Source organism: Chlamydotis macqueenii, chromosome 13, assembly GCF_036417535.1.
Source record: "Chlamydotis macqueenii isolate bChlMac1 chromosome 13, bChlMac1.mat, whole genome shotgun sequence".
NCBI lineage: Eukaryota > Metazoa > Chordata > Aves > Otidiformes > Otididae > Chlamydotis > Chlamydotis macqueenii.
The window spans coordinates 165,516-186,033 of NC_141568.1; the positions used below are offsets into that span (position 1 = coordinate 165,516).

General features: G+C 51.0%; 2 protein-coding genes across 3 annotated transcripts; one reads left to right on the top strand and one right to left on the bottom strand.

Moving 5' to 3' along the window:
* On the bottom strand, positions 1-10,868 carry TAT (tyrosine aminotransferase). 2 transcript variants are annotated; one of them, XM_086757994.1, is made up of 12 exons: positions 10,769-10,868; positions 8,883-9,125; positions 8,600-8,704; positions 7,744-7,811; positions 7,202-7,360; positions 6,883-7,021; positions 6,304-6,356; positions 5,781-5,933; positions 4,171-4,299; positions 3,649-3,732; positions 1,445-1,543; positions 1-680 (listed from the first exon to the last, which is right to left on the bottom strand). In XM_086757994.1, exons 1-12 carry the CDS (start codon positions 10,866-10,868, stop codon positions 537-539), a joined length of 1,476 nt encoding a protein of 491 aa, XP_086614120.1. In that variant the 3' UTR covers positions 1-536. The 2 variants fall into 2 exon arrangements, with proteins under 2 accessions (XP_086614120.1, XP_086614119.1); XM_086757993.1 differs by having other exon boundaries at positions 10,716-10,790.
* Positions 10,869-18,291: 7,423 nt separating this feature from the next.
* On the top strand, positions 18,292-20,099 carry MARVELD3 (MARVEL domain containing 3). Its single transcript, XM_086758202.1, has 3 exons — positions 18,292-18,489; positions 18,728-18,828; positions 18,996-20,099. The coding sequence occupies exons 1-3, from the start codon at positions 18,431-18,433 to the stop codon at positions 19,604-19,606; spliced, it is 771 nt and encodes a 256-aa protein (XP_086614328.1). The 5' UTR covers positions 18,292-18,430; the 3' UTR covers positions 19,607-20,099.
* The last annotated feature ends 419 nt before the right edge of the window (positions 20,100-20,518 follow it).

The following is a 20,518-nucleotide window of genomic DNA, read 5'->3' on the forward strand; positions in this document are numbered from 1 at the left end:
TAGCATGTCAGAATGTTTATTAATAAAAAAGTCACAATAACTTACTCCCTTTGTCACACAAAGGGCTCAGTATAAAGAGCTCTGGCTTCCTAAGGCAACACAGGTAAGTGAGACGTGGGTACTTTTCTCTTGTCCTCCGAGACAGTGGCCTTCTCTTGTCCCCAGGGGGAAGAGCAGCCAGCACAGGAGCTACTGGCCATGTGGGACCTGAGCTACAGGGCCTGGCTCAGAAACTGCCATATGTCCCTGCCTGCAGCTGCTCTGCAGGCAGGACAGACCAACACAGCATACAAATGCAGACCATATGGAGAGCACCGGCACTGGACGCCAGAGGGTATGCAAGCTGCAGTGGAGGAGGAGAGAGAAGTGGCTGCTTCTTCCCGGAATGCTGAGGGGGGTGCGGAGCACAAGAAGTGAAGCAGCAGGACAACGGCTGCTAGCAGGCAGGGCGTGTAGGGCTGGCTGGAAGCAGCCCTGCCTCCCTGGCTGCTGCCTCACACAGGGTCTAGCCTGGCAGAGGCAGGAGGCCAGTGTGGCTACTTGTCACACTCCAGATCCTGGGCGCCCTCAGCACCCTGGTAGTGCATCTCACAGAACTCCTGAATGCGACTGCAGGCCTCCAAGATCATCTCCTCAGGCACAGTGATCACCACACGGAAGAAGTTTGGGTACTCAAAGCACTGAAATGAGAAAGGATGAAGGTGGCAGATTACCTGGGATAGTGCTGTAGTTTCAGACCCCTGCCTTGGGGCCACATACCGTGTCAGCAAGTGAAAATGGTCACTGTAGGACAGACTGAAGGACAGTACAGCTGGGCTCTTGCTCCCTTAGACTGTTTGGTTTTTTTCTGTTCCAAGCAAATCTCCCATCTCCATCTGTGTATATGTGATGCTGAGGGTGACATGCCAAAGGGCTCTGTATGGACTACTCAGGGAATGGGCCAGAAGGAACTAGGAAAGGAGAGGGCTGGAGAGTATCCAAAGCCCTGTCCATATTCAATGCTAGAAGTGAAGCTTGAAGGAGGTGTGCACAGATGTTCTCAGCCTGGAGTCCATCCCTGTACCTACAGGGATGGGAGACTGGAAACTGGGCAAAGAAAGGAACATGGGTGGCAGCAGTCCCAGGCCTCTGAGGGAGTGGCTTCAGCAAGGAGGTGTGAGGGTACATAGGGTTCATACATACAGCTCTGCCAACTTGAGAAATACAGAGCAAGGCTGGAGCTAGGAAGATCCTGGCAGCCTGTTAGTGAGTCAGAGACTGCCAGTTCTCATCCTTACACACTGCACTTGGAGCTCACCACTAGCACATGCACACCATTACAGAACATGGACACTGCATACACAACTCCCAACCTGTCCCCAGAGCTCAGGGCTGCAAAAGCCTGTTGTTTCTCCCCCCATGCCTTGGCCCCACAGGTCTCCGGAGCTCTCAGTGTTAGGCTCACCGTGGCTGGCAAGCAGAACACAGACTGCTCTGAGATGAGTCGCTCAGTGAACTCCACATCATTTTCAAATTCAGGGAAATGCTCCATCTCAATCTCAACCTGCAGCAGAGATGTAACATGACAACAAAGGGCACCAAAATGATCTGCAGTGTCCCTGCATACCCACATGGCCAGTCAAGTGCAGCTGTCTGCCCTCAATTTTTGCTCATGATTTGGGCTGACTGGAATGTAAGACACAAACAGGAACATATAAGTGAAAACTGGGGTTTCTTTAAGAAGTATTCATTAACTGCCTAAAGCTGGCATTTCAGTTAAGGACTTCAGTAAAAAAGCTGATGTCAGAGACACAGTAACCAATTAGAAGTGAAAATGAATAAATAAGATATTGAAAAAGAGCTTGGAAGAGAACTCTACTCAATATGCAGTAATAATTCTGTCATGCAGAAAAATCCATATGCTAAGAAAAATAAGTTAATGTTTTGATTAAAAAAAAAGATAGCAAGGTCTAGAATATCACAAACAAAATAAATTCTTGCAGGACTTGGGAGTGCTGGTGGATGAGAAGCTTAACATGAGCAGGCAATGTGCCCTTGCAGCCCAGAAGGCCAACCGCATCCTGGGCTGCATCAAGAGAAGCGTGGCCAGCAGGTCGAGGGAGGTGATTCTCCCCCTCTACTCTGCCCTGGTGAGACCTCACCTGGAGTACTGTGTCCAGTACTGGAGCCCCCAACACAAGAAGGACATGGACCAGTTGGAGAAGGTCCAGAGGAGGGCCACGAAGATGATAAGAGGGCTGGAGCACCTCTCTTATGAGGACAGGCTGAGAGAGTTGGGACTGTTCAGCCTGGAGAAGAGGAGGCTCCGGGGAGACCTGATAGCGGTCTTCCAGTACCTCAAGAGGGCTTACAAGAAAGATGGGGAGAGGCTGTTTAGTAGGGCCTGTTGCGATAGGACGAGAGGTAATGGTTTTAAAATAGAGGGGGGTAGATTTAGATTAGAAATTAGGAAAAAATTTTTTACGATGCGGGTTATAGAACACTGGAACAGGTTGCCCAGAAAGGTGGTGGAGGCCCTATCTCTGGAAACGTTCAAGGCCAGGCTGGATGAGGCTCTGAGCAACCTGACCTAGTCAGGGATGTCCCTGCTCCTTGCAGGGGGGTTGGACTAGATGACCTTTGAAGGTCCCTTCCAACCCTAACCATTCTATGATTCTATGATAATTAGTAAAGTGACATGGAAATGCTGACACGTTCAATACATATTTCTGTTCTCCATTTGGAAAGAAGGAGGCTGTCCCTTTATCACATAAGGACAGTGATATTCTGGCCATTTGTTTATAACTAAAGAGTATTTTAAACATCACATGAAAATAGTCTTAAACAAACCAAGTGACAGATAATTTGCATGTAGAAGTTTTGGAAGAGCCAATGGAAGAAAAAAAATTACCAGATGATTTAATTTGAAATAAATGTTCAGATACTGCAGAAATACAATAGGTGTGAAAGGATCTTAGAGCTGTGCCTCTACACAAAGAGCATAAGCAGAATGACCCTGGAAACAGGGTCAACTGATAAAGACTTATCTGTAGAACATGAGCAAGACTGATATTGCACTATTCTCCAGTTCTGGGTCCATGTTTTTAAAAGCTGATGAAAAACTGGAGACACTGAGACAAAAAAAAATATTAAAATATATTAAGATATTTAAATGTCTCAACTGAGCTTGCTGAGATGAAAAACAAAATTTCACCACATCATAAAAAGTTAAAAAAAACAAAACACAAAACCAAAACCAGGTATAGAAAAAGAGGCAACAGCATAGGCAGAAGACAGACATGCTAGTAGGAAGGCAGCTACATCTTCAACAGAAGGTATGATAATCTGACTTGTGGTGTAGGGGGTTCCCATTGCCAGCAGGCTTCAAATCCAGGTAAAACAACATTGTCTTGCAATGTGCAAGCCATTGAGTTCTGTGCAGGAGCAAGTGGATGAACTGTACCAACCTCTGCTCCGTGAGAAGTGCACAACACACTCTGGCCTTCTAAAGTGACCAAGGGATGCATCTACCACACAGGGCAATGTGAAAATGCATGGTAATGGAGACCTGGTGCCAAGCACCAACCTGAAACCATTAACAAGCACTGGCAACAAGATCTAGTGTGAGTGTTGATGATCTGGAAATGGCAAGTCACCCTCCTCACTTACCATAAGGTACATGGCTCCGGCGGGATGAACAGGCTGGAGGCCAGGGATAGCTGATAAGGCAGCATAACAAAGGTCAGCATTGGACTGAAAAGCAGAGAGGAGAAATTTCAAAACAGGAGAAATTCCAGGAAGCAGCTCAGCAAATGAAAGCCAAGCTCTGGACCAGGACTGTAAACAGAATTGCCCACTGCAAATAAAGTGAAAACAGAATACAAACAGCATGGGTGATTATGGCCTTGAGTACAGCAGTTGCAACTGAGCTGAGCTCAGCAAGTCAGTGCCAGACATCCCATCTCCTGGGTCATCAACTCCAGCTGCAGGGCTGGGCTGCCTGTAACTTCTTGCAGCCAATATTTCTGACCCAGTTACCACATCTCCTGCTGGAATTGGATTTGTTAGGCTCTCCTGGTCACAGGCAGAACTGCACTTTGAAGCAGGGTGGGGAGGGATGAGGAGCTACAGATATGACTCACTCCAAACAATCCATGAACAAACTGCACTGACCTGTTAAAACCTGTTTACCTTGAGGATGCTGAGGGTGTTGTGGTAGAACTCAGGGGGTGTTCGGTGCAAGATACGTTCCAGTGCTCCTTGGACAATTGTACAGGGTCCTAGGATCCTCTGACTCAGTCTTAGAAGGCCATCCCTGATCTGAAAGACAGTGATATTTGCAGCTCAGACTGTGCCTCCCTGAAGAAAAGGGACAACTTCAAGGCCTGCTCTCTGTATTTCTAGAGCTGTTCACACCCCTCTCTTCAGTAAGCGTACAGAGTACTAAAGAACATTTGCTTGACAGCATGTGCAGACTATTTACAGTGTCATTCTCTGTTCCTCAGTTGCAGATTGTAATGCCAAAGACAACCTTTGAAGCTTCCCAATCTGACTTGAACCAGCATGGAATATAGCTAATACAAATAAAGCCAGAACTGTTCCAAATACCACTTTGCATTTCCCTTAGGTTTGGGCCCACAATCCACACTTTCAAAGCCAGGTAGGGACAACCAACATTAGCTCTTCTGCTCACTCAGTTGGTCTTCTCTTCTCCCTCTTCCTCTGCAGAAAGCCCTCTAGGTGGAAAGGTCACTACAGTAGATGGTTGTTCTTGTAACACAGCTGAACAAATAGCCAGATAAAGCGCCAGCAGCACTGCAAGGTGCTTTCTACTTACTTTTAAGAGAAACCATATAAGAGCACATAGAGACCACACATGGACTCCACATACTGGAGAAGCCATGCAATACCTTCAGTGCACACTGGAGCTATTTAAGAAGAGAAGGAATAAGCAGCACACAAAAAAAAGACAAGGCATATATGACCAGCAAGTCAAGGGAGGCAACTCTCCCCCTCTACTCCGCTCTCGTGAGACCCTCCCCTGCAGCATTGCATCCAGCTCTGGAGCCCCCAGCATAAGAAGGACACGGACCTGCTGGAGCAAGTCCAGCGGAGGCCACAAAGGTGATCAGAGGGCTGGAGCACCTCTCCTGTGAGGACAGGCTGAGAGAGCTGGAGCTGTTCAGCCTGGAGAAGGGAAGGCTCTGGCGAGACCTTATAGCAGCCTTCCAGTCCCTAAAGGGGGCTTAGAAGAAAATTGGAGAGGGACTTTTGACAAGAGCATGTAGTGATAGGACACAGGGTAATGGCTTTAAACTGGAAGAGGGTAGATTTAGATTACAAAGAAATTCTTCACTCTGAGGGTGGTGAGGCACTGGCACAGGCTGCCCAGAGAAGCTTAGGATGCTCCATCCCTGGAAGTGCTCAATGCCAGGCTGGATGGGGCTTTGAGCAACCTGGTCTGGTGGAAGATGTCTCTGCCTGTGGCAGGGGGGTTGGAACTAGACCATCTTTCAGGCCCCTTCCAACACAAAGCACTCTACGATTCATTTACAAAGGAGCAGCAGAGACAAGGAGTGTGCTACAGTGTAAATGTGGGTAGAAGGTCATGTATGGGAGCAGATGGAACGTGGAAGGGACATGAAAAGCCTAATGGTGTAGAAAAACATGCAAGCAATTGGGTGACACCTATGTGAGAGCAAAAAAGCAGTACATGCCTGTATCAGCTAAAGCCCTGGTGATCCACATCCTGAAGACACTGCAGGTCTGTTGCCATTAAAGGGACACTCAGCAGTTCTCACCTCATTGCCAAAGATGTCTCTCCTATCATGAATTAGGATCCAGCCCATCCGCCAGCCAGGGACTAGCCACCTCTTTGCCAAGCCACCGCAGGACAAGATTGGCACGTTGGTGCTCAGAGTTGCAATGGGTTCACATTTACAGTCAGCAAACACCTGCAACAGAAGGCTGTGTTAGAGCTGTCCCTGCCTCTTATTGTGAGAGCTGTGGGGGTGTGCATGAAGCACAAGAAGGGAGGCAGGGAAGTGATAGGAAATTGATGGTGAAAGCTCCCAGCTTCAAGGTATGAACATGGTAAGTGCAGTCACATGTAAGTGATGTTTGGGAAGAGAAAAGGAGCTGGACTTGAGAGGTACCCCCAGGACTGCATACCAGAGGACTGGGAGCTCCAGGCACAGACCCAGGCACAGTGTAGGCGAGTGGAGCTTTCACTCACCTTTTGAGACCTGGCTGCCATGGCCAAAGAACAGGTGCATCAGAAAGGACAGGCAGCATGGAGGTGCAAAGAGTGCAACTGACACTCACCATATCTCCATAGATCTCGTCAGCAAGGATGGGCACGCACTGTCTTGATGCCACTGTAGGAGAAAGGGCACTCAGCTTGGCCACCCTGCATCCTCCATGGGAGCAGACTTGCCCTTTGCTACAGGGCCTGAGGGGTTCTGAGGCAAGCTCTGTCCCAGGGCAGAGGACCCCTACCTTCCTCCTACAGGCTGTTCATTCTGAGAGCCCAAGCACTGGAGATCCCTGCCCTGGCTGAGCCTACTTCCACTCTCGCCCATGGGGGCGGGCAGCACAGCCCTGCCACTGACAGGCCAGGGCTCAGGAAGCGTAGGGCTCCCTGTGAACACTCTCCCTCTGCAGAGCTAGAGTGGAGAAATGAGCAGTCCAAGCCACAGAGTGTTTGAGGAAGAGCAAGCCACATGCTCTCCTTGTTCTTGCCTAGATAAAGCAAGATCTTCACACTGAGCAAGGCTTGCTTCCTGAGCCAAAGTCAGTCATAAGAAGAGAAGCAAAGCACTGGTGCTGCAGTGATTGAGTCATGGGCAATGTGGGCAGACCCTAGACTACAACCACGTCCCAGACACACACAGGCAGGCTCACCTGCCAGGATCTTCTGGAGGTGGCTCTTGCTGAACACAGAGCCACAGGGGTTTGACGGGTTGTTCACAATGAGGCAGGCTGTCTTCTCATCCACCAGAGACTCCAGGTGGTTCAAGTCAATTTCCCAGGCCTTCTCTGGCTAGTGAAGTGAAGAGAAGGGGAAGTAACAGCTGAGGAGCTGGACTTGCCACACAGGGTGAGGTGTGACAGGGCACCCAGGGTTGCTCAGGTCACCTTCACAAACTTCCCAGGCAGGGGCAGGGTATTTCTGAGAGGCAGAAATGTCAAGGCTGCTCCTTCCAGGCCTGTCACCACTTACCAAGAGGTTGTAGAGTTTGACCTCAATCCCCATAGACAATGCCAGAGTCTTATAGAGGGAGAAGCCGGGCCGCGGCACCAGGATGTTCTGGCCTGGGTTGGCCAGCACTGCCAAGGCAAGCTCTATGGCCTGGCTGCAGCCACTTGTTAAGATGACATCCTACAAAGAGTGCACAGGAGTCAGCGGAAAGCACAGCCACTCTGAAGTGCCCCAGCCACGTGGGAGTGATATAATGCCCAGGCTCTCCCAGATGAGAGCTTCTCAGCCAAAAAGACAAGTCCAGAGCCTGACTGAAAGCAGGAAGCCTCCAACAGCTGGAGACCTCAGCCTCCTCCCGAGGAGTGTGGAGGAGAAGGGCTCAGGGCAGGGGGTGACAGCACCAGGAGGCTGCTATGGAACAAGGCCGTGAGCTAGCCTTCAGTCCCACAGCTGGGCAGGGGAGGGACAGAGCAGGGGCAGGGTCCCCATGCCACACGGTCTAGGTGTGGGCAGCAGTACCCTGCCCACACAACAGCAGGAGTGCCTCAGCTGGGCACCAGTACCTGGGCCTCCAGTGGTGCCTCTGGGCAGTTGTAGTATGCAGCCACTGCTTCCCGGCAGGACTGGTAGCCTGGGGAAAGAGGAGGCAAACATGGAAGGGAGGTTTTTACAGACCATTTCCTTTTTCTTGCCAGTACAAGGCTCACAGCTGCTGCCCAGCTTGGGGAAGTCATTTGTTAGTGACACTGTCCCCAGGTGGCAGAGATTGTCCTGCCTCAGGCCAAGCACCATACAGCCCTGAGGCTGGGACAGGCAGGCCAGGAGCAGGGACAGATCCTGGGCAAGGAGGCAGGCCCTGGCCCCTGCATGCCCTGGACACGGAGCTACAGGAACTGGTGGAGGGCAGCCAGGGAGCTGCACTGACCCAGCAGGAGGCCAAGTGCTATTACACAGCCTTCACTGTTCAGTGATGGCACGGGCAGCCCACCCTGTCACCACATGGACGGTCCTGTGACACAGGCGTTATCTATGCTCTAATTGCAAACAAGGCTCATGTGGTCTGTGAAGGCAGGGAGCCCAAAGGGAGTCCTGGTCAAGGCAGATTAGAAAGGAACTTGGCTGCAACCCGTGACAGGGAGACACAGTCCTGAACCCTTCTGGGTGCCTGAAACCGTGCCTGCTCTAATGCCTGGGGGAGCACACAGGTTCTGCAGGAGGTCCTGGGCCTCAAACAGATCATGCAGTAAGTTCACTCAGGTGTGTCTGGGGATATATACGCTTGTGTGCTCATGGGACTATTGGTGAGGGCAGCTGCAGGGTACTACTGGAAAGATGCCAGTGGGCTCCACATACCTGCTGTGGTACAGGAGCTGGCACATGCCTTCATCCTACTCTCACAGAAGAGCTTTGTCAACTTACCAACAGATGGAGCATAACCATTATAACGTCCTGAGTCCAAAACCTCCTTCACAGCCCGTGTGACCTCATCATTTGTGGGAAGGTTTCCAAAGACTGTCGGGTCTCCTTTTTGAAGAGTGAAAAATAGTAAAGTTCTCACTGATCTGTGACAGGCACGGAGCTGTGTGGTTGTCTGACCTATCCCTGGGTGCTCACACAAGCTTCGTGCTTCAGAGCCCTGCAGTTTGCCAGCCACACAGTTGACCCCACTGCCCGGAGACTTCAGCCACAGCACTATGCTTACCTAAGGACAAGGAGATCATAGCTTTGTTTGGGTTAGGCTCCACCTTCATGCTGTCTACGATGGCTCGGACAGGATTGAAAGTCTTCTTTGACATTTCAGAAGCCCTGACAGCCCATCTTGGTTTCCGGCCCTTCACCTTCCCCATCGATCTGCTGTTCCCATTGGTCTTGAGATGAACATCCAGCATAGGGGCATGATCTCCATGGCCATTCACTTGGATCAGGTACGAGTCCATCCTGAGAGCTGCCAGTGTGAAGTGGATTTCCTGGGCTTAGTTAACACATGCCAAACAAGGGGTCTGCCCATTTGGGGACACAGCCCATGACTCTCTGAAAGTAAAACTTCTGAAAGCTGTAGACCCTGCCTACTGACAACTCAGTCACCAGCAGCAAGTAGGGCTGTGTTCAAGGCTAGGATGGAGTGAAACCCCACACATAAGTGAGAGCGCAATGCAGTGGGAAAGATAAAGGCACCTCTGTGCTTGCTGCACCACTGCCTTGCATGGACTTCCTGTGCTGAGGAGGAATAAGCCCTGCTAAAGACAGCAGCCAAGAGTTAGCAGCATGTTGTAGTCGCTGCTTGACTGCAGATACAAGGTTCCACTGAGAGAAGGACCAGGTCACCCCTTCCACTTCCCCAGCTATCAACTTGCACACCTCATGCTGCAACCACAAGGATCAGCCCACTATGTATGCTCACATCCAGAACGTCCCTCCAGTTTGCAGACACAAATGCAGCACTGTTTAAATCAAATCTCAGATGCCAAAAAGGTATTTTTGGTCCAATGTTACCAGGATGCACTGGGCAGTGACAGGGTATAGGTTAGAAACACTTGCCTCTGTCAGCAGAGCAACAGGGAGCAACAGCCCAGCCCAGAGACCCTAGATCAAAAGCCAGTGCTTAGAAAATTGAGCTAGACTTGTACAGCCAAGAGGCAAATCAGGGAGGTGGCACTGCCCCAAGCAAAGGGCCTGCAGTTCTGCCTGAGGCTGGGTAACAAGCAAGGCATAGTAGAGGAACAGCTGCATTCTAGGCCCCCAAACACAAGCAAAAGTGACTTACAGAGCCCAGCTTGTATACCCAGAGCACAAGCCAAACCCAGCCATCAAAAGCCTTACTTAAAAACTGCTGCTGACTCAGGGCTTTCCACCTGCAGAAGATTAGGGACAGGGCACACAGAGACCTCCTGAGCCACCAAGTCCCTTCTTCTGATACTGGCACGCTATCTTGTAATCCTGCCATAACCTGCTTATGCTCCCTGTAGGGCCCTATTTCTCTGCTCCACTGAAGGACAATTCAGTGAGCAGTGGCCCTTTCCTGATGGTAGTTACTCAGCCCCATGCTTGCAGATATTTGCAATGCAGCCACCCCTTCCTTGCTGCATAGACTGAGCTGAAAGGGTTGCAATGTTGCCTGGTTCAGGCAGGATTTGCCATCTGAACAAATTTCTCACTGCCTCAGTGAAGTTTGCACCTAGAGATGTCCCACATTACTGCCGTTACTCTGCCAGGGTCACAAAGCAAGACTTAAGCTTCTCTGCTGGGACCTTCTGGGTCTCCTTTATACCAAAAGGCAGGCAGCTGAAGAAACAAGCAGCAGGCCTGCATAAAACTGAGCAGAGAAATTAGCCATATTTCTCAGTTCAACAGCAGGGCTGACTCCCAAACGCACCATCTATCCCAGCAGAGCCTTCACAACACCCTGCAACATGATTTTTGTGCAAAGAGGAGCTGCAGACACAGGCACAATGGATGCCTTACACATAAGCAGCCAGGGAAGAGCTCCCCGCTTCTCCCCCTGAAAGAAGCAAGGTACCAGAGCATAGTACTTTACCTTCTACAGCACAGAGAGGGAAACACCAACAAGCTTAGCAGTACAGTCCCTGCTTTTCATCCAGGACAAATCCCCTTGAGAAGAAATTCCTGCAAATTCTTGCCCATGAAATAAGCCCCCAAACTGGGCGTTGGAACTGAATCGTTTAGCCATTGGCTCACAGAGAGGGTTGCTCTCCCCACCCAAAAACGCCCTCTCCTCCCCATTGCAACTATGCTCACTTCAAACACCTGGAACATGCCAGTGGATTAACTCTTTCTGGGGGCAGCCTACAGAGAGACACAGCTTGGCTTCCTGGAGGCCCCGGGCTGCCACCCTTTTGCACTGCTTCCCTCAGCCCTCAAAGACTGTGAGGGGCATGGGGCAAATCTGCACAGAGTCCAGGTATTCCAGCCCTAGCACCTTGTAATGCACCAGGAGTGGACCGATGCACCCCAAAGCCTCTGGAAGGCATCAGTCTGTCCTGACCTCAGAGGCTCTGGGCTCCCAATGCACCAGCTGAGAAAGGACAGTTTGTGGCATCCTTGCAATCAGGAGACATCTTCCTCCATAGGCTAAAGGGAGGCAGGCACTTCCCTAGCAGGTGTCTTGGAGGCACCAGGACCTGAAGGGTTAAAGGAAGCCCAAGTTGCCATGGGTTTGGTTTTTTTTTTTTGTTTGGTTTTTTTTTTTTTGTTTTTTTTTTGTTGCTGCAAGGCCCAAGCAAACTCATAATTTTGGCAGATAACAGAAATGATGCAATTCTTCCCTCTCTGATGGTACTGCAAAGCACAGATTACACCATTCCCAGAAGGCCCTTTTTTTTTTTTCTAAGTGATGTGAAATCTATGCCTCCCTGTCTCTTGCCTCCTGCAGGCTTGGGATAAATAAGAGAGGCATCTGCATCCTCCCTGTCTTCCAAGGGCTGCTCCAGTTCTTCCCTTACTGCCTTGGCAGCAAATGGCCAGAGATCAAAGAGTTGCTCAGGGACAAGAGGGATCCTGCTAACTGTCTTGCAGACAGACTGCTGTTTCATTGCAGAGGCTAGCGGTCGCTGTGATTTTTGCCTGTTTACACCCGCTCCTGTGTGGGAGGAGGAAGGACCACTTGTGCTCATCCTGTGCTCACTACACCTCCAGCAATATGGCTGCACCTGCCCAGGTGCAAGCAATGGTCCCTTTTCTCAGCGCTGGGGCTGGGATGACGCTGCTGGGGAGCTGTGACCTGGTGTTGACCGCACAGTTACAGTGGGCACTGCTGAGGCCACACTCGGGGCTGGAGGGAGGTGGTGGGCTGCAGCCAGGGTCCCCAGACCCAGACTGGCTGGCAGGCCTCTCACAGCAGTCATCCCCTGATGGCTTTGGACAAGGAACAGCACCTTTCAAAAACACTTCACTGAGAATTATTTTGTATTGAAGCTGCTTGGACTCTCTTCTGCTGAGAGCTGCACAGTTCCAAACTATTTTTTTTTTTTTTTTTACCTATGCCTGAACTGAGTGACCTTCAGAAGCTCTTGTGGGCCCTCTTCAAGCACCTGTGGGTTATTTTCTTGCTTCCCTCAGCTGGCCCCATCTCTTGCCATGTGCAGCCCTGCCAGGGTTAAATGTAGTGTTGGGAGGCCTCAAGGACGATGCTGCACGTTCTGCGTAGCAACAACCTCGAAGCTGACGCAACTGGAGCTCTACCTGTTACACTGCACACAGCAGAGGGGTTCAGGGGAGGGCATGGTGGAAGCCTGCTGCCACGAGGTAAAAAAAATGTGGCTCTGGAGACATAGGTAGACCCAGTTACAAAAGGCTGAGAACCTGGCCAGAAGTGGGGGGGAAGACAGTGGTGTACAACAGGGTCAGTGGGTTTCTCCTGCTGGTACTATGCCTTTCTCCTCTCTGTATGACTCCAGTCCTTCTGGATGCTCTCACATGCGGTCTGCAGCCCCCCCATCACCTTGTGGTGCACAGAGCCTCCCAGGGCTGAAGCATGAGCACACAGCTCAGCACTTCATATTCTACAGATACGGCCAAGCCACAGCCTGTGTGGTGCAGTGAAAGAGGTGGCCATACCCTGCAGGACACACTTCTGCCAGCAAGGCAGCTGGCTGTCTTGACTGTGGGCATCTCTGTGCCCCACTAGCCCTGACTAGCCTCCTCCCTGCAGTTCGCTCCTCTGTCTCAGCAGCTCTCCCTCACAGGTGTCTTGTTGCTCCATCTTTCTTACATAGCTTGAGCAATTGATTTTTGTCTCTTCCCAGTGGAAGGACAAACTGGTGATGGCTTCAATGTTTTTTTGGCACGGAATTGCTCTGGTACCCGGACTGCACGGAGTCCTGTTTGTGTGAACAGAGGCCAAGCCAGCAAGAGCAAGCAGTTCCCTCTTCCGGGACCAGCCACAGTTACAAAGCAGGACTGACAAGTGGCTGCTTGAGTGGAGCACAGGATCAAGCATCACTGTACCGACTAACCTGTGTCTCTGTCAGGCTGCACCAGTGGAGTTTTGCCCATGTGCCCTGCACCCCCATTCAGGGTGCACTGCTCCAGGGACAGACACCCAGCTGGTAATCTGCACAAAAATCCACCAGGGTCCATAACAAATCATTTCACTAGTTACCTCCTCACATTTTGCTTTTATTTTCAGCAATTTCTGTCTGTTCCTTTCTGACACTGGTACAGCCCCAAATCAGTTCAGGACTGGTATCCACAAATATGCAGCTAACCTAATCTCTGCTTGGTCTCTGCATTTCCAGTTGAATCAGCTTTTAATAACTAGCTACAGGATTTTTCCTTTTTCTCTTTTTCTTTTTTAAATATCTGTCATTCAGATGAGCAAACAGCCATGAAGTCTCCTTGGCACTCATGAATTTTGTGACTCTTTATTAATTCCCACAGCATACTTATTTTTATAACACTGCAGCAGGTTTCCTGAAATGCAAGGGACAAATCTTGTCTGTTACAGGTGAGGTCACACGGGCACTCTGAAAATGCACATATTCACAGTTAACTCTGCCTTGCGGTGTGGCCATGGCTGCTGTGCCAAACCTACATGTATCTGCATGAGTTTCTGATCAAACCATGATGATGGTTGTGCCTCCAGCAATCTTGATTGTCCAACATTCAGAAGAAATGGAGCATAGCACCTGTTATCTCTTTGCATAATCAGAGCAGAAAATCAGCTCAAAAAAAACCCCAGCTAGGTTCTACAAAGCTGTGCATGCATTGTGTTTAAGAGACAGAAAGTTGACACAATCCACACAGAGTGACTCAAAAATATACAGTAGCTACTTTATCTATCTGCCTGTACTTAGGATCAACTTTTATTAGATCTCAGAAATAAAAATCTGACAGACATTAAAAGGCAGATTGCACAGTCTAGCTAGAGATGCACCGTTCTGGAAAAGCCGCTGGTGTACAGCAAGCGGCTTGCATGGTCCTCTTGCCACCTGTGAGAGCTGGGCCCTGGAAAGGGGAGCACTGGCATCTGGGGCCTGTCTGATCTCTGCACTTCTTCTGAAAGTGGAACAAGGTGGCTTACGCTGTGTGCGAGTACAGGGCATCTCAGCAGGGAGAGCGGTACTCTGCTGAGGCTCCTGGCAGAGCTCTCTCCTGCAGGCCCTGGCCCAGGCTGAAAACAGCTGCATTAATACACCTGCCTTAATGACTGCCATCTCCTACAATTGCAATTCCCCTCTGTCAAGAAAACTAGGGAATGTAAAAACCAAATGCTGTCATGGCCATGGCACCGTGTGGGTCTCCCACAACACCAGTGTCTGCAAATGCAGTGCTGCAACCTGACAGCAGCTGTGCTGGGCAATCCAGACTGCTCTCCCCAGCCACGGACCACCGCAGCACTGCGAGGGGAAGGGGTCCAGCAGCTACGAGGGCCTTTGCACGCTCTGCTTGGGCACTAAGTCCCTTGCAAGCATGTCGAGAGACACAGTGCGCTCCAAGCTTGTGGAGAGTTGTAAGCACTGGTGAGCTGCAGGCCCCACAGCCATAATGAAAGACTTGCAAGCCCTGCTACAGGTACTGAGGGGAATGCTCCACAAAGTATGAGCTTTAGTGGCTCCTGGGTACAGGCACAGTGAAGAGAAACACCTCGTCCAGCCTTGTGTTTTGCGTACATCCAGGTAAACATTATGTACACGCATACCCTGTGTCTCAATTACAACTTCAGGGACTTGAGCTGCTGCATGCTTTGTTGTGGCAGCTACCCCCCCCATGGCCTTGAAGCGACAGGGACAGTGACCAGCCAATGGGGATGGGATGGAAAGGGGCATGGTGGCTTTGCAGGGTGAGACGACACCATGAGCTTGCAGCAAGCAGGGTGGGCAGCAGCACTACGCACCTCCTCTCAGAGCACAGACAGGCCAGCCCCTCTCGCGACTGAATTTGAGCCCCAGTGATACAAACCCACCATCTGCCCAAGGGATCTGCTCCAGCAACAACTGCTCTTCTCCTTACAAAGTGGTGGAGTCAGTGTGTGTGGAAGAAGTATTGTCTTTTTTTTTGTAGGGGTGCCTAAATCACATCCCTTTTGCTTCAAGCTAAGCTCACTGCTTCCTGACCATGCTAATAGCAGGAAGAACAAAATATTCCCCTCCTGTTGACAGCAGCTTTTTACAAGTTTCCCAGTTAAGACACCTCCCTATTAACAAGCTTAGAAGTTGTTAACAGACACCTGTTCTGTCAAAGGAGAGAACTAGGATCAATCTTCTTCTCACAGGTTGTCTTTCTGGAGCTTTCTTCTGCTTTCCTCTGGATCCCCTCCAGCTGATTCACTTGTCTCTGGAAACACACTGTGCAAGACTGGAGGCCTAACCAGTGCTGCAGTGGGGGGCAGAGGAATTTATTCACATGTCCTACATGTGACATTCCTGTTTATACACCCTAGCAATGTTAGTTTTTTTCGCAACAGGATGACATTGTGGACTTGAGTTCAGTTTGTCATTCACAATAACCTCTAGTTCTTTTCTGTGGCACTGCTGCATCATCACCGTGCTGTGCTCATTGTTCCTGTGATTATTGATTTATGTGGGACAGTCAATAAATCTGGCTGTGGTGTTCAGCAGTGATTGTGCTGCAGCTCCCAGCTGCCTCATACTGGAGAAATATGGGGCAGTTCATGACTTGCTCCTTCCACTTCACCCTTCAGGTTCCCAGGGAGGGCACTGAACCAGTTCAGAGCTCTTGGCCCATGGCAAGCCAGGCCAGGCCCTTCCCTCCCCTTAGTGCAGCAATGATCAGGAGCAGTCAGAAACAGAAAAGCCAAAAATAAAAAAAAAAAGAGAAGCCAAAGCAGAGGTGAAGATTAATATTTGTGTCCTCAGCTTCCTGTTGCATCTTCTGCTGACTCCTACTTGTTGCAGTGAGAATAGGAACACAGAAGACAATGCTGACCAAGCTCAGCTGTGGTACTTTGAGCAGGAGTGAAGGGACGCAAAGCATTTTTTAAACAATTCTCGATACGGCAACAGAAGTTGAATAAGATTGACTCAGTTCTACAACACCTTAAATTTTGTACCTTGCTTGTTAGCAGAAAATACTGTAGTAAAACAGTGAATGCATCAGCAAATCAACAGAGCAGTGCTTCCTAGCTTTGTCTTTGAACAAGTAATTCCGGGACATCACAAATTCCAGATAAAGCTTCAGCTTAGATTGCTGGATGACCATCAGCAACACTCTGCATAAGAAACATTTCATCCATTCTCATGATTCATGATTATTCAACTTAGTTGTTCATATCCCTCTCATGGCAGTCAAAGCAAAATGGCACTGCCCATGATCCTAAAATTACACAAAGGGTTGCTAAAGCTTTTAAGCTCTTCCTGTGCATGGCAGCAAGGAGGCCTGGTTCTGGCACATGAACATGAGTAATGCAACATACACACACCAAAAGGTGTGTGCAACAGCCTCACTGCTGAGCATCTGCACTATCTCCAGAGCCCTCATCCTAAGCTCCCTGTGGTCTCTGCATTTCCTAACTTACCATCATCATACGACTCCTGTCCTCTCTATCTGAACTGAGGGTTGAACAAAGAGTTCTTTTGTTTTGTTTCCCTCTTATCCCCATACTAAGTAAATTTTAAGACAAGTTTTCAGATCTCCTGTCCTTTGTGGAGTCAGGTGAAATGTTGAGAGTGTTTTCCTACTGCAGTTCACAGGCTCATTATGGTATCAGTCTCTAGGGTTGTTGCTTCTGCAAGAACAGAGGGCGAAGCAGTCTTACTCTTGCTACCAATCCTACAGATGGAGGAAATGTATTTCTGCATCTTGGTGACAAATTTGGACCTCTCGGGGCACATATTCAGACACTGTGTCTGAGACCTCATGGTGTAAAACCCTGTTCCCCTAAAAGTCTGTTTTCCTAAATGCAATAAAAATATTTATTTGCAACACTAAAGCTTTTCCTGGCAGCGTTTGGTCAAACTCTTGGATAAAAGCATTCACTCCAGCTGTGGAGTTTTCTATGCTTCCCTCTGTGTTTCCAAATTGTCCCACTGTTTAATTTTTTTCCCCATGACACACAGCCTTTCCTGAATCAGCTCTGCCCTTACCAGCCCTGAGAGATGCTGACACTTGTGCATGGGTGAGATCTTGGGCACTCGCCTTCACTCCAGCAACCACCAATAAACAAAGGAGCAATTCATTGCCTCTGCTGGAAGGTGATGGCTGTGCTCAGCAGCCTCCTGGCGTGGGATGGTAGCCAGTCCCACCAGGCAGCAGGACATTACCATGCATGGAAATGGGGCAGCCAGTAAAGAGGTCACATCATATTGTCTGAAGTGGCCTCCAGCAAACAGACACAGAATAAGTCTATTTGGTTCTGTACGGATAAATATAAGGTAATGCATCTACAGAAAATCAGCTGAATGTGGCCTGCAGAGCGCTGAACTGGAGTCTGGCAGCTGCACTGCAGGACAGAGCCCAAGGTGTTGACAACTGTCCTCTGGAGACACCGGCTCCACATGCCAGAGCAGCTGGAGAAGCAACAAAATGCTGTGCATCGCCAGGAGAAGCACAGGACAAGGTGGAGGCAGTCACTCTGCTGTGATAGAAAACCCTGGTGCAGGGGTGTCTTGAGGGCTGCGTGGAGGTCTAGTCACCACATCACAAGATGGATTTAGGGCGGCTGGGGAAGGTCCAGAGAAGGGCAGCTGATACAACAGAGGGAATGGTGGCTGCTGCTGTGTGAGGAGGGACTAAAAACGCTGGGACTCGGGTTGGAGAAGGGAACGGAGGGGCAGAACTGAGGTTTACAGAGGCACGAGGTGGCAGACAAGCTGAATGCAGAACACTTTCACCAAAACCCACAGCACAGGAAAAAGTGGCACTTGTGAACATTAGCCCGTGCTCAGGTACGAAGAAGCACTCGTTATAAGGCAGGTGGGGAACTTCAGGACCTTGTCGCCGCAAGGGGAGTGGGGAGAGGGTCCGTGCGAGCGGGGCGGCAGCGGGCACGCGCTTGGGCAGCAGGTCCGGCAACAGCGGCCGGAGGGAGCGGACCGCGACCTGCGCTCTCAACACCTCCCCGGGGCGGGGCGCGGCCCGGGCGCAGCTGGAGCTGTTCACCGCCCTCGGGAGGACCCCGGCAGGGCTGAGGGGAACCTCGGGCAGGGGGGACGGAGGTCGCCCCAGCCCGCGGCGCGACCCCGCACCGCGCCGGCACTGGCCCCGAGTCGGGCGCACCGCGGCCCGGCCAGGCCCTCCGCCCCCAGCGCCGGAGGAGCGGGGCCACGCCGGGCCATGGCGGAGCGGAGCAGCCCCCGCGCTCCGCGGACGGCACGCAGCGGGGCGCTCGGGCGGTGAGGGGCGGTGGGGGCAGGAGGGCGGGCCGGCGGCCGTGAGGGGCCCGGGCGGGGGACGGGACGGGACGGCGCTCGGCGGGACGGGCAGGCGCCGTGCGGGGGACGGGCTGGGGCGGGCAGGCGGCTGTGAGGGGCCCGGGCGGGGGACGGGACGGGACGAGGCTCGGCGGGGCGGGCAGGCGGCTGTGAGGGGCCCGGGCGGGTCGCTGCTATCGACGCCGCCATCTCCCGTCAGCGCCGTGCCCGGAGCAGGGCCGGAGGGGCCGCCGGGAAGCCGCGCCGCCGCGCCGAGGCTGCTGGAGTGCCGTCGCTGCCCGTACCTGCGCACAGGCAGGGGTGAGCGAGGCGGGCGGGCCCGCCGCGATGGCTGCGGGAGCTGCTTGCTTTGTGGCGCTGGAGCAGACTGCCCGGGCCGGGCAGAAGCTCCTTCCCGGCCGCCGGACCGCCTGGGCTCGGCAGCCCCCGTTCCGGCCGCAGCCCCACCCTCGCCCTTCCCCTTGCAGCCTGCAGCCAGATGGTGGAAGCGCTGCTCGCCGTGCTGGTGCTGATCTGCAGCTCCGTGTCCTGCGGCTCGACGGGAGGCTACACCGGCCTGCCCAGCCTGGGCGGCATCTACTACTACCAGTACGGCGGCGCCTACAGTGGCTTTAGTGGAGCAGACGGGGAAAAAGCCCAGCAGCTTGACCAGCATTTCTACCTGCTGAAGCTGCCAATTGCAAGGGCAGCAATGGCCGTCGGAGGGTGTCTCCTGGTCTTCTCTTGTCTTCTTATTTTGGTTGGTGTTCTACGGTTACCATGGCATTTCCCAGCATGGCTGCTACTTGAATGCATCCTGGACGTAGTGATTGCCATTGGCATAGTGCCCGCTCTGTACTATTTCTTCCATTTTCTGCTGCGGGTTTATAATTCATCAGTGTGCAAAGAGAGAGAGCAGCTTTATGAAAGCAAAGGCTATCAGGGCTTCAGGTGCAGCCTGCATGGGGCAGAGATTGCTGCTGGCCTCTCAGGCTGCATAGCTGTCGTGGCATACCTGCTTAGTGCTGGCCTGGCTGTCAGGGGGTACAGAGCAGTTCGCAAACTGAAACAGAAGCCAATGCAATTATATGAGCTTTAGAATGATTCCTCTGCTCCAGTAATGGTCATGACTAGTGCCAGCCTCCTTACTGAGATGGAGCAGCATGGTTTTCCTTGCTTTTGGGCAGTGCATCATTAACGCTGCAGCAAAACACAGACTAAGAGAGCATAGCTCTAACTATGATAGCGTCAAGCTGTTCCTAACTGGAATTTGCGTTATTGAATTATTAGTGGACACAAAGTTAGTCTGATGGCTCATCTTCATGTGGTGGCGGTCTCTTAGTAGAGGTGGTAGACTAGCAACCTGCCTGCTTCACCTGTTGGGTGCCTTGTTCTCCTCCAGCGAGGTCTCGGTGCAAGTACTGCTACTACACACTTCTGCTGGACGGCTCTACGTAGCTGAAACTGCCCTCGCAAAGGGCATGCAACTGTTCACTGAGAACAGAGCTCTCAAAAATGAGTGATGGAGGCCTGTGGTGGCAGCTAATCATTGCGTTCTTGTATGTCTTGTGGAACTGACGGGGCACGTTGGACGTGGCATTTATAGAGCCATCACAGAATCCTGAAATAAACTTGCAAAATGATGAATATATTCAGCCTAATTTGTGACACAATGCCTTTTCAAACTCTCCTGGAGAAGGCACAATTTTTTATGAAATGCTCTTTTATGTAACTTGTATAGAACAGTTTTGCTTAAAAACATGCCCTTAGTTGGGATAATCAGACAAAAGCTTTTAGAGCTCAAACAGGTGGTTTAAGAGAGAAGTATATTTTTTTCAAAACAAATTTTTAATATACAAGTTGGGGAAATGAGATGCTGCTCTTGCGTTATTTATTTAGAAAAAGGTGAAATTTACTTTATTTGAAAACTTATAGGAAATTTAACAGAAAAAATAAAAGTAGCACTAGAATCACAAAATCATGCCTTGGAATGAAATGTCACCTCAGAGTA

What these genes read in the sequence shown, in the direction of transcription:
- TAT (XM_086757994.1), bottom strand. Translation starts at nt 10,868, where the DNA reads ATGGCTAAACGATTCAGTTCCAACGCCCAGTTTGGGGGCTTATTTCAT. An exon ending in ACGAGATCTATGGAGATATG is followed by an intron (nt 5,934 to 6,303) that starts GTGAGTGTCAGT and finishes CTTCTGTTGCAG; the next exon opens with GTGTTTGCTGACTGTAAATG. An exon ending in ACACCCTCAGCATCCTCAAG is followed by an intron (nt 3,733 to 4,170) that starts GTAAACAGGTTT and finishes TCTGCTTTTCAG; the next exon opens with TCCAATGCTGACCTTTGTTA.
- MARVELD3 (XM_086758202.1), top strand. Translation starts at nt 18,431, where the DNA reads ATGGCGGAGCGGAGCAGCCCCCGCGCTCCGCGGACGGCACGCAGCGGG. An exon ending in CGCAGCGGGGCGCTCGGGCG is followed by an intron (nt 18,490 to 18,727) that starts GTGAGGGGCGGT and finishes ATCTCCCGTCAG; the next exon opens with CGCCGTGCCCGGAGCAGGGC. An exon ending in GTACCTGCGCACAGGCAGGG is followed by an intron (nt 18,829 to 18,995) that starts GTGAGCGAGGCG and finishes TTCCCCTTGCAG; the next exon opens with CCTGCAGCCAGATGGTGGAA.